The sequence below is a fragment of the Hemitrygon akajei genome, chromosome 11 (genome assembly GCF_048418815.1).
Source record: "Hemitrygon akajei chromosome 11, sHemAka1.3, whole genome shotgun sequence".
NCBI lineage: Eukaryota > Metazoa > Chordata > Chondrichthyes > Myliobatiformes > Dasyatidae > Hemitrygon > Hemitrygon akajei.
The window spans coordinates 2239328-2252954 of NC_133134.1; the positions used below are offsets into that span (position 1 = coordinate 2239328).

General features: G+C 44.4%; 1 protein-coding gene across 1 annotated transcript in view; it reads left to right on the forward strand.

The window, feature by feature from the left end:
- The window catches only part of LOC140735221 (dynein axonemal assembly factor 8), a 159635-nt gene that overhangs the window by 73180 nt on the left and 72828 nt on the right, over positions 1-13627 (forward strand). Inside the window, exons 11-14 of the mRNA XM_073060021.1 lie at positions 2533-2721; positions 11050-11238; positions 13133-13327; positions 13447-13563. Of these exons, the coding sequence (XP_072916122.1) occupies positions 2533-2721; positions 11050-11238; positions 13133-13327; positions 13447-13563 (690 nt within the window). The remainder of the gene's footprint in view (positions 1-2532; positions 2722-11049; positions 11239-13132; positions 13328-13446; positions 13564-13627) is intronic.

Sequence of the window (13627 nt, forward strand, 5' to 3'; positions counted from 1 at the left end):
GCTTTTCTTCAATACAGTTAGTGCGGAGAGAAAACGCTCCTCTTCAATGCGGTTAGTGCGGAGAGAACACACTCCTCTTCAATACAGTTAGTGCGGAGAGAACACACTTCTCTTCAATACAGTTAGTGCGGAGAGAACACCGCTTCTCTTCAATACAGTTAGTGCGGAGAGAACACGCTTCTCTTCAATACAGTTAGTGTGGAGAGAACACACTTCTCTTCAATACAGTTAGTGCGGAGAGAACACGCTTCTCTTCAATGCGGTTAGTGCGGCGAGAACACACTCCTCTTCAATGCGGTTAGTGCGGAGAGAACACACTTCTCTTCAATACAGTTAGTGCGGAGATAACACGCTCCTCTTCAATGCGGTTAGTGCGGAGAGAACACACTCCTCTTCAATGCGGTTAGTGCGGAGAGAACACGCTCCTCTTCAGTGCGGTTAGTGCGGAGAGAACACGCTCCTCTTCAGTGCGGTTAGTGCGGAGAGAACACCATAAAACCAGCCATAAAACCAGCATTAAAAGTAGCAATATAACAAATTTATGGATGATGCTTGATCGATTGGTTCAGAGCAATTATAGCTTTGGGGAAAAGCTATTTTTCAGTCTGGAAGTGCAGGCCTAGAAAATCTTGTAACGTCTGCCAGATGGAAGAAGTTCAAACAGATGATTGCATGGGTGTGTGATTATGCTTAAGATGCATGTAGCTTTCCTTAGGCAGCGTGAGTTGTAGGTGTCCTCCAGGGCTGGGAGCTGTGTCCTGATGATCTTCTGTGCGCTAGAGACGACCCGCTGAAGTGTTTTCCTATCAGCTACTGTACAACTGAGATACCACACAGAGATGCAGTATGTTAAGATGCTCTCTATGGTGCAGCGGTAAAAGGTCACCAGCATCTGTTCAGGTAGATCGGCTTTCTTCAGTGTCCTGAGGGAAAACAAGCATTGCTGTGCTTTCTTAACTGTTGTTGTGGTGTTAGTAGACCATGTGAGGTCTTCTGAGATGTGAGCACCACTCCTCTAAACACGGTGAATACAGAGGGAACACCACTCCTCTAAACACGGTGAATACAGAGGGAACACCACTCCTCTAAACACGGTGAATACAGAGGGAACACCACTCCTCTAAACACGGTGAATATAGAGGGAACACCACTCCTCCTCTAAACACCGTGAATACAGAGGGAACACCACTCCTCCTCTAAACACAGTGAATACAGAGGGAACACCACTCCTCTAAACACGGTGAATACAGAGGGAACACCACTCCTCTAAACACGGTGAATACAGAGGGAACACCACTCCTCCTCTAAACACGGTGAATACAGAGGGAACACCACTCCTCCTCTAAACACGGTGAATACAGAGGGAACACCACTCCTCCTCTAAACACGGTGAATACAGAGGGAACACCACTCCTCTAAACACGGTGAATACAGAGGGAACACCACTCCTCTAAACACGGTGAATACAGAGGGAACACCACTCCTCTAAACACGGTGAATACAGAGGGAACACCACTCCTCTAAACACGGTGAATACAGAGGGAACACCACTCCTCTAAACACGGTGAATACAGAGGGAACACCACTCCTCCTCTAAACACGGTGAATACAGAGGGAACACCACTCCTCCTCTAAACACGGTGAATACAGAGGGAACACCACTCCTCCTCTAAACACGGTGAATACAGAGGGAACACCACTCCTCTAAACACGGTGAATACAGAGGGAACACCACTCCTCTAAACACGGTGAATACAGAGGGAACACCACTCCTCCTCTAAACACGGTGAATACAGAGGGAACACCACTCCTCCTCTAAACACGGTGAATACAGAGGGAACATCACTCCTCCTCTAAACACGGTGAATACAGAGGGAACACCACTCCTCTAAACACGGTGAATACAGAGGGAACACCACTCCTCCTCAACACAGGGAATACAGAGGGAACACCACTCCTCTAAACACGGTGAATACAGAGGGAACACCACTCCTCTAAACACGGTGAATACGGATGGAACACCACTCCTCCTCAACACAGGGAATGCAGAGGAAATGCTGCTCCTCTTCAATGTGGTATGTGCAGAGGGAATCACGCTGTTCTTCATTATCTTCATGGGCACTGGTGTGTGGTGCCAACAGCAGAACATTCTGTCTTTGTCCTTTGCCAGTATTCTTGAGTATGTACCCAAGTTGTAGACAATTCATGTCCATCACCTATATTTCATACTCTTTTCATCCAAAGGGCATTATGTTGAGAAGAGTGGAAGACAGTGATGGGATTTTATCTCTGTTATATTCACAATGCTTTGGGAAAAAGTAATAATATGCTAGGTATAAATGGAGGGAATGAACAAGTGGATGCATGCAATTACTGTGTGAAATATGAGGCAGAATTACTTGTATTCTATAAGGCATCCAGAGAATCAATGCCTTTTTGATCAAAGTTCTAGCATCCACTGTGTCTCATTCTCAATGAATTTGTACTTTGGAGGAATTTGAATTGAAAGTTGCTTCATTCTCTGTTTTTTAGGAGGCCTCCTATTTGCCCAACATCCACACTTTGCCTGAGAAGGAACGAGGTGAAAAGCTTCTACTTACAGTCCATCTCTCCAGCTGCGGCCAACTGGTCACAACTGAACAGCAGACGACCTTCTCACTGGACAGCGCAGTGGCTTCCTCCAGTTTATACAATGCCCTGGTATCATGGTTCCTTTCTCTGGTAAGATTCTGATGATGCCAGGTCACTCATATACTGAGGTCTTGCACTTGAGTGTTAGCTCAGCAGGGTGGAATGGGAGTGTAGCAGTTAGTGCAATGTTTACAGTGCCAGCTATAAGATAGGGGTTCAATTCCTGCCGCTCTCTATAAAAAATTTCTCTGTTTCACCTGTGACTGCATGCGGTTCCCCCCAGAGTCCAAACACATCTGGGATAGGGTTAGTGAGTTCTGGGCATACTATGTTAGTGCTGGAAGTGTGGCAACACTTGCAGGCTGTTTAGCACAATCCTACCTGATTTGATTTGACACTGAGGCACAGAGAATCTGTAATTACCGACAAGTAACTTCTGTTGTTTCAACTAAAAGCATGGGGGTTCACAAACTGTCTCTGTGTGCACCCTACTAGAAACCCTGACTCTCCATGAACAGTCAATGAAGAGAAAAGGTATTACCCGGGAAAGGAGTCTACACTGGCCAGGCATACCTTGTCCCAATCTCCACGTGTCCTTGGGGTCCTCCTTATCTGTGATGGTTGGCCTCTGGCTGCTGGAGAGTTATCACCCCTGCGTACGTGGAGCTCCTGACTCTTATAACTGTTCCTCATCAATGAAACCATTGGCTCTCCATCTCATTGGCTCAAGGTCACCTGACCTACCTGGGTCTCCTTCTTACTGGTCGTTGTTTCATGGTTCTGTTCATCCCAGCCTTGTGTATGTACTGCATATGTTAATCAAAATGGCTTCTTTTGTTAAAAGTAAAACTGCTTCTTTGTTATGCTAACTGGTGAGGGAGTGTTTCTTGCAGAGCATTCTCGAAGCTTCTCGCAGCTTGTTTAAGTTAAAATTGCTGATAACGGGGATTGTATTCATTTGTTAACCAATTGGGTTGGATGTTATTTTCTCTTGTGGGTCTGGGAGCTGGGATTTCGCGGTCTTTTCAGGAGTTGGGGAGAAGACGGCGAAGAAGGTGGATGCGTGCCGCACTGCTCGGTTGATCACTTCGGGTGGTCCCAAGTGCGGGGTCGTGGAGGTCGGAGGAGAGCAAAGAGGGGTTGAACAGTCCGATGGTTGAGCTCCAACAATGTGCACTAGATTGACTGAACTCTGATAAGTTTTGGCACCTTTATTTTCTTTTCCTTCATATATACTGTATCGTTATTAATCACTTAGTTCTAGTAAGATAAAGTGTATTCTGTAACCGTACCTGGTGTGAGCTTGATATTGTGTGTGCGACGTTGCATTAACATGTATTCCACAGCATCTGTGTATACGGGAGGCAGGGTTTGGCGGGTGGCTGGAATTTTCCCCCTAGACATATACCAGCCTGTCGCGTAAGCGTTACATGTACTTCTGCCTTTACACTCTGACTGGTCCAAACCAGTTAAATGAGGCAACCCAGACAAAGTGTAATGATATTACAGATTGCTCCTTTGATAAGTCTGCCTTTTTACATAACAAGTAGCTACTCCAGTGGCACAAAAACTGGAGTTCAGTTGAAAACTGGAATCAGTCAACAGACTTATTCCAACAGTGTCAGAAGAGAACCTTCCCGAGTCACAACGCGACTTTCGTCCCAAACGCAGCACTGTCGACATGATCTTCGCAGTGAGACAGATGCAGGAGAAGTGCCTGGAACAGAACATGACATTATACTCTGTCTTCATTGATCTGACAAAGGTGTTTGACATGGTCAACAGAAACGTGATGTGCATCATCCTTAGAAAGCTTGGCTGCCTGCAGAAATTCACTCCACTTATCTGCCTGCTCCACGATGGCATAACAGGACAAGTGTTCTCAGGTGGTTCCCCATCTGAGACTTTCAACATCTCAAATGGTCTGAAGCATGCTATTAAGGACCTAGACCTGGGTATTTACATAAGATATCGCCTAGACGGATCGATGTTTGACCTGAGACGCCTTGCGGCAAAGACCAAAACGCTGAGGAGGCTCATCACTGAAGCCCTGTTTGCTGATGACTGTGCCCTCATGGCCCACCAGGAGAACCACCTGCAGACGATTGTTGATGAGTTCTCCACAGCCTCAAAGCTGTTTGGCCTGACAATCAGCCTCGGTAAAATAGAAGTTCTCCTACAACCTGCACCAAACAGTCACCCTCCTCAGCCATGCATCACCATCGACGGCACTGTCCTGAAGAATGTGGAGAGCTTCAAGTATCTAGGAAGCACCATCTCCAGTGACGGATCCCTTGACAAGGAGATCATAGCAAGGATCCAGAAAGCCAGCCAGGCACTCGGGAAACTCCGTGTCAAAGTTCTGGAGCACAAGGACATTCAGCTTTCAACCAAGCTCAAGGTGTACAAGGCTGTACAATCACCAACCAGGAAGTCCTTGACAGAACCAACAGCACAAGCATTGAGGCAAGGATCCTTTACTCACAATGGATTGGGCCATATCCACTACTTTTTGTAGATTTTTCCATTCAAGGGCATTGATTTTTCCGTACCAAGTTTGATGCAGCCAGTCAATAGACACACCACTACATGTCTATAGAAGTTAGTCAAAGTTTTAGATGTCAAGCCAAATCTCTGCAAACTCCTAAAGAACTAGAAGCACTGCTATGCTTTCTTCATAATTGTATTTATGTGCTGGGCCCAGGACAGGTCCTCTGAAATAATAACACCAAGGAATTTAAAGTTGCTAACCCTCTCCACCTCTGATCCTCCAATGAGGACTGACTCGTGGATCTCTTTTTCTTTCTCCTGAAGTCTATAATTTTTCTTCTCCTGAAATCTTGCAGACATTGAGTAAGAGGTTGTTGTTATGACACCACTCAGCCAGATTTTCAGTCTCCTTCCTATTTGCTGATTCACTACCACCTTTGAATCGGCCTGTGATAGTGGTATGATCAGAAAACTTGAATATGGCATTGGAGTTGTGCTTAGCCACACAGTCATAAGTGTAAAGCAAGTAAAGCTAAGTACACAGCCTGTGGTGCACCTGTGTTGATGGAGATTAGGGAGGAGATGTTGTTGACTGGAGTCTACAAGTGAGGAAAACCAGGATCCAATTGCACAAGGAGGTACTGAGGCCAAGGTTTTGGAACTTACTGATCAGTTTTGAGGGGATGATAGTATTGAATGCTGAGCTGAGTCAATAAAGAGACAGGGTCATTAGAAACGGGGATGGTGTCGGAGGATTGGCGTATTGCTCATGTGGTTCCATTGTTTAAAAAGGGTTCTAAGAGTAAACCTAGCAATTATCGGCCTGTAAGCTTGACGTCAGTGGTGGGTAAATTAATGGAAAGTATTCTTAGAGATGGTATATATAATTATCTGGATAGGCAGGGTCTGATTAGGAGCAGTCAACATGGATTTGTGCGTGGAGGGTCATGTTTGACAAATCTTATTGAATTTTTTGAAGAGGTTACTAGGAAAGTTGATGAGGGTAAAGCAGTGGATGTTGTCTATATGGACTTCAGTAAGGCCTTTGACAAGGTTCCACACAAAAAGAAGGTTCAATTGTTAGGTATTAATATCGAAGTAGTGAAATGGATTCAACAGTGGCTAGATGGAGATGCCAGAAAGTAGTGGTGGATAACTGTTTGTCAGGTTGGAGGCTGGTGACTAGTGGTGTGCCTCAGGGATGTGCACTGGGTCCAATGTTGTTTATCATATACATTAATGATCTGGATGATGAGGTGGTAAATTGGATTAGTAAGTATGCAGGTGATACTAAGATAGGTGGCGTTGTGGATAATGATGTAGGTTTTCAAAGCTTGCAGAGAGATTTCGGCCAGTTAGAAGAGTGGGCTGAAAGATGGCAGATGGAGTTAAATGCTGATAAGTGTGAGGTGCTACATTTTGGTAGGACTAATCAAAATAGGACATATTTGGTAAATGGTAGGGCATTGAGGAATGCAGTAGAACAGAGTGATGTAGGAATAATGGTGCATAGTTCCCTGAAGGTGGAATCTCATGTGGATAGGGTGGTGAAGAAAGCTTTTGGCATGCTGGCCTTTATAAATCAGAGCATTGAGTATAGGAGTAGGGATGTAATGTTAAAATTGTACAAGACATTGGTAAGGCCAAATTTGGAGTATAGTATTCAGTTCTGGTCACCAAATTATAGGAAAGATGTCAACAAAATAGAGAGAGTACAGAGAAGATTTACTAGAATGTTACCTGGGTTTCAGCACCCAAGTTACAGAGAAAGGTTGAACAAGTTAGGTCTTTATTCTTTGGAGTGTAGAAGGTTGAGGGGGGACTTGATAGAGGTATTTAAAATTATGAAGGGGATAGATAGAGTTGACGTGGGATAGGCTTTTTTCCATTGAGAGTAGGGGAGATTCAAACAAGAGGACATGAGTTGAGAGTTAAGGGGCAAAAGTTTAGGGGTAACACGAGGGGGAACTTCTTTACCCAGAGAGTGGTAGCTGTGTGGAACAAGCTTCCAGTAGAAGTGGTAGAGGCAGGTTCGATTTTGTCATTTAAAAAAAAATTGGATAGGTATATGGACAGGAAAGGAATGGAGGGTTATGGGCTAAGTGCAGGTAGGTGGGACTAGGTGAGAGTAAGCATTCAGCACGGACTAGAAGGGCCAAGATGGCCTGTTTCTGTGCTGTAATTGTTATATGGTTATAGCATCCTGATGTATGCATCTTTGCTGTCCAGATGCTCTAGAGTTGAGTGAAGAGCCAATGAGATCACTGTGGATGTCAGTGATACTGGCTGATGGTCATTGGAACGCCACCATGCTCTCCTTGGGCAATGGTACAATTGAAGCCTGCATGAGGCAGGTGTATTCCTTAGACTACTGAAGTGAGAGGTTAAAGATCTCAGTGAACACACCAGCCAGTTGATAAACTCAGCTGTTTAGTAAATGGCCAGGTTCCCAGGCATACACATCACTGAGGATCTCACATCACCTGTACATACAGCCTGTGTGGTGAGAAAAGTTTGGTACGAGTCCCCAGATCCAACAGATTTTCTACAGGGGCACAATTGAGAGCATCCTGACTGGCTGCATCACTGCCTGATATGGGAACTGTACTTTACTCAATTGCAGGACTTTGCAGAGAGTGGTGCAGACAGCCCAGCACATCTGTAGGTGTGAACTTCCCACTATTCAGGACATTTACAAAGACAGGAGTGTAAAAAGGGGCTGAAAGATCATTGGGGACCAAGTCACATCAACCACAAACTGTTCAGCTGCTACCATCCGGGAAATGGTACTGTAGCATAAAAGCCAGGACCAACAGACTCCAGGACAGCTTCTTCCACCAGGCCATCAGACTGATTAATTCATGCTGACACAACTGTATTTCTTTGTTATATTGACTGTCCTGTTGTATATACTATTTATTATAAATTACTATAAATTGCATATTGCACATTTAGATGGAGATGTAACGTAAAGATTTCTACTCATGTATGTGAAGGATGTAAAGTCAATTCAATTCAATTTTTGGCTGTTTGCTTTCCGTGGGTTCACCATCCTGAAGGCATGTTGGTTTCAGAGTCTGAAATTATAGGATTATTGGGGGATGTGGGAGTTTGTGATAGTTCCTCCATGTTTTGATAGTCAAAGTGAGCACAGAAGGCATCGAGGTCATCTGGAAGTGAAGCCCTGCTGTCTCCCATGTTGCTTGATTTCACTTCATAAGAGGTGATAGCATTCAAGTCCTGCCACAACTGTTGTGTATCCTTCATTGATTGTTTGGTCCAGAATTTCCACTTTGCCCATGGCTTTCTGGAGATCGTACCTGGACCCCATGTAACTTTCTTGGTTACCAGACTTGAATGCCTCTAATCTGGCCCTCAGCAGAGTTTGGATCTTAAGGTTTATTCAGGGCTTCTGATTGAGGAAGACTAATGGGGACACACTTGTGTATAGCTGTTTTAATAAAGTCCATTACAACCATTGTGTACTCATTGAGATCCCTAGGGGAGTGCTTAAACACGGCCCAGTCCTTTGACTTGAAGCAATCCCTCAGCTGCTCCTTTGCCTCCTGCAACCACCTCTTTATAGTCTAATCTATTTAGCCTCTGCCTGTATGCAGGTAGGAGAAGGACAGCCAAGTGATCCAATTTACCAAAATGTGGTCTGGACAAGGAACGGTAGGCATTATCTTATTATCTTAGAATAATAGAATATTTTATCTTTTCTTTAGTTAAGGTGTTGCCTGCACTTAGAGACAGACTTAACTTTAATTTCTTTAACATCCCCAGAGCAGGAGTGCTTTCAATGTTTCATGGGCTAACTATTCTCAGCTGTGATCCATTTTGTTAAACAAGATTTATTTGTGACTGGTTTTCATTAATTTCAGCTTGCTACTACTTGTAAACTGCTTTTGAGATCTAAGATTAAGATTAGCTTTATTTGACACATATACCTTTAAAAATATAATGAAATATTTCATTTGCATCAAAACCCAACACAGTCTGAAGATGTGCTAGGCAGCCTGCAAACATCACCACGTTTCCATTGCCATTGTAATGTACACATGATTTACTAACCCCAACTTGTAGATCTTTGGCATGTAGGAGGAAACCAGAGCATCAAAAGGAAATCCACCAGCTCACGGGGAGAATGTATGGACTCCTTACAGACCATGGAACGTTCACTAGTGCAGTGAAATGTTACACTAACTACTACACTACAATACTGATCTGATAAAGGCAGTGTTTAGAAACATAGAAAACCTACAGCACAATTCAGGCCTTTCGACCCACAATACTGTGCCAAACATGCACTTCTTTACCCATAGCCCTCTATTTTTCTAAGCTCCATGTACCTATCCAGGAGACTCTTAAAAGACCCTATTGTATCCGTCTCCACCACTGTCACCAGCAGCCCATTCCACGCACTCACCACTCTCTGCGTAAAAAAAACTTAACCCTGACATCTCCTCTGTACCTTCTTCCAAGCACCTTAAAACTGTCCTTTCATGTTAGCCATTTCAGCCCTAGGAAAAAGCCTCTGACTATCCACATAATCAATACTTCTTGTCATCTTATACACCTCTATCAGGTCACCTGTCAACCTCCATCGCTCCAAACAGAGAAGGCCACGTTCACTCAACCTGTTCTCATAGGGCATGCTCCCCAATCGAGGCAATGTCCTTGTAAATCTGCTCTGCACCCTTTCTATAGTTTCCACAACCTTCCTGTAGTGAGGTGACCAGAACTGAGCACAGTACTCCAAGTGGGGTCTGACCAGGTTCCTATATAGCTGTAACATTACCTCTCGGCTCTTGAACTCTCGGCTACTGTCCATCCCTAACTATTCTTGGGAAGGTGATAAAAAGCCACCTTCTAAGTTCCCAACCTGGGGTCCATGGACTCCTTGGTTAATGGTAGGGGTCCATGGCATAAAATCTAGGCCTCAGTGCCTAATGGCAGCAACGAGAAAAGGATGCAGACACGGAATGGTGGAGGTCTTTAATAATGAATGTCGACTTCTTGAGGAGTTGCCTCTTGAAGATGTCCTTGATGAATAGGAGAGCTGTACCCATGATGGAAGTGATTGACTTCAGTCTATTCCTCTACTAGGTCCAGCTGGATTTGACTTGTTCTGCTTTGTCTGTGAAGAACAAATTGGGCACCATGGTAGTACGGTGGTTAATGTGAAGCTATTACAACTTGAGACATTGAAGTTAGGAGATCAATTTCAATGTCATCTGTAAGGAGTTTGTACATCCTCTCTGTGAAATGCATGGGTTTTCCCCCATGTGCTCCAGCTACCTCCTTCAGTCCAAAGACAAACCTGTTAGTAGGTTAATTGGCCATTATAAATTGTCCAGTGATTAGGATAGGGTTAAATTGGGGTTTGCTGGTCAGTGTGCTTCAAGAGAATGCACCAGACTATTTTCCACATTGTTTAGAGATGTAGTTAGCTGTGGGGCACAGGTCTTCAATCTGTCTGGTGCTGTAGCCTTTGCTACATCCAGTGCTCTCAGCTGTTTATTGGAGTGAACCGAATTGGCTGGAATTTTACCTTTATAGTGGTGGGTGACTTCAGTGGAATCCTGCCAGTTGGGCAAATGCTGGTTTGGAAGATGATTGATTTTTTTAAAATGACACAATTTGACAGAGAGAGTGGTGGGGGTGTGGACCATGCTGCCAGGGGTGGTGGTAGAGGAATACACTAGGGGCATTTAGATAGGCACGTGGATGCAAGAAACATGGAGAGCTATGTGGTTAGATTGATCTTTGAGTAGTTTTTAAAAGTTAGCACAATGCTGTGGGCTGAAAGGCCTGTACTGTGCTGTAATTTTCCACATTTTAATGTTCTAATGCCAGGTAATGCTTGTAACAGAAAAACTCTACTTCAAAATCTAATGCCCCTATAAACACATCTTCTGTTGACAGGTACCCACTCAGCTGCCTCCTGTGAATCGACCACATGGCGACAGTGTTGAGGCAAGGGCACCATTTCAGGTGGTGGGTCTCCAACAAGTCTGGCAAGAAGAGGGCTTGGCTTTATATGCCTGTGTGGTACCGAAGTGTCAGAGCCTTGATCAGAGCAAGCCCACATACAGCAAGAGTTGGATAAATACGGTCAGTAGTGATCTTCTCCTGAGTCTCTCTATGCCTCTTCCTAGCCTGTGCTAACTTAATATTAGATATACAGACTGAAAAATCTTTGTAGCATGTGATGTGTTTTCAATCTTGCAGTGAACTGCATAGTCCTGCGCCCTATTTTCTTCTTGTTAGGATCTTGAAATTCTCATTTTTAAGCTGCTTGTGGATGAAAATGACTGTTGTTATGTTGTATAAGCAAGAGTCACATATAGGTCAGGAGTGTGGGAGGGGTGTACTTGTGTGAAACATGAACTAGTGTGAACAAACTGCTGAAGGAGCTCAGAAGGGGTCAAGCAGAATCTACAGAGGGGAATCACTAGTCAATGTTTCAGGCTGAGACCCTTCCTCAGGATTGGAAAGGGAAGAGGAAGATGCCAGAATAAAATATGGGGGAGGGGAAAGAGGACAAGCTAGAAGGTGATAGGGGAAGCCAGGTGAGTAGGAAAGATAAACGACCAGAGAGGAAGGAATCTGATAGGTGAAGAGAGTGGACCTTAGAAGAAAGGGAAGAAGGAGAGGAACCAGGTGGAGATGAAAGCTTGTCTTATGAAGAAGGTTTGATGCCTCTGGGCCTGTATTCACTAGAATTCAGAAGAATGAGGGGTGACCTCATTGAAAACTATTGAATATGGAAAGGCCTTCATAGAGTGGATGTGGAGGGGATGTTTGTGGGATTCTAAGACCAGATAACACAGCTAAAATACAGGAGTGTCATTTTAGAATGGAGATGAGGAGGAATTTCTTTAGCCAGAGAGTGATGAATCTGTGGAATTCATTGCCATAGGCAGCTGTGAAAGCCAATCATTGGGTATATTTAAGAGAGAGGTTGATGGATTCTTGATTAGTCATGGCATGAAGGGATACAGGAAGGAGACAGGAAATTGGGGCTGAGTGGGAAAATGATCAGCCATGAAGAAATGGCAGAGCAGGCGCAATGGGCCAAATGGCCTGATTCAGCTCCTATGTCTATGGTCTTATGGTCTTATTTTAGGCAGGTGAGTAGAAGAGGTAAAAAACCAGTGGGGAATTGAAGAAAAGAGAAGGGGAGGGACAAAAATTTACCGGAAGAAGAAATCAAAGTTCATGCCATCAGATTAGAAGCTAACTATACGGAATATGAGGTGTTGCTCTTCCACCCAGAGTGTGGCCTCATTTTAGCAAACGAAGAGGCCATGGACCAACATGTTGGGACAGGAATAGGGATAGGAATTAATTGTGAACGGTATCTGTGTATGCCATTGGGATGTGGACAGTTGTGTTCAATACTGAGGAGTGTGTTCAAAAGTTGTATGCAACACGTGAATGTAAGCAGGCATTCTGCATGGTGTAAGGGAAGTGTTATAGAGTATATGTGCTTTCTAACCACCTATACCATCTATAGACAGTGGTGTAAACTTAGCACCACATGAAATATGCAGGACCCTCTATACTCTGTGTGCAGGGTCTTTGTCTCATTGACAATTAAGACATTATTTATTTAGAGATACAATGCGGAATAGGCCCTTCTATCCCTCGAGCCGCATTGCCCAGCAGCACCTGACAACCACAACTTAACCCTAGACTAACTGGGAGGAAACCCACACGTTCCTTGGTGAGGATGTACAAACTCCATAGAGAGGATACCAGCATTGAACTCTGAACCTCCATGCACCGAGCTGCGATAGCATTGCACTAACCACTATGTCACCATGGTCCCCACTGTGATCCAGCTTCAGTCCTTTAACTGTCTCTGCTATGTGTTCATCCTGCTTGGTCCTATTAGACTAAACATCACACCAAGGCACTTGCTGTAACTACGAGAAAACTGTTGCAACGGTAGGATTTTTCGTGGCTATCTGCTGTTCCAGTATCCCGTCTCTGTAATTTGCAGGTGAAGGAGAAATTGCGAGAAACATCCATCTTCTACCAGCTCGTTGTGGACTTTTTATCCCAGACATCCCTGAGGGAAGTAATCTGGTGGAGCAAAGAGCTGAATGATACTCTTCAAGGTCACAAGTTCCCTCCATGGGTCTGCCTTCCTGCAACTCACCTCAACTCCATGATTTCTGTCGAGCCTGACTCCAAGGTGAGCATGATCAATCTGTGTGGAATGGACATGTCCAGTGAATGGATGTGGGGAAACACTGTTCAGGGAACATGATTGCAAACTGGACTTGTCTTTTTCATCTCTTGATCTTTACACAGGATGTTCCGAGGATATTTGAAGCTGAGTTTGGGTTTTTCTGGCAGACATTGGAGACAGAGGAATGTTGTTGTTGGACTTCCACTGAAGATGTGGTGTGGTGTGTGCAGGAGCCTGAGGTAGGAGAGCTAATCGCTATCTACAGCCACAATCGGTTCTAAGGTTAAAGAAGGGCTGAAAGAA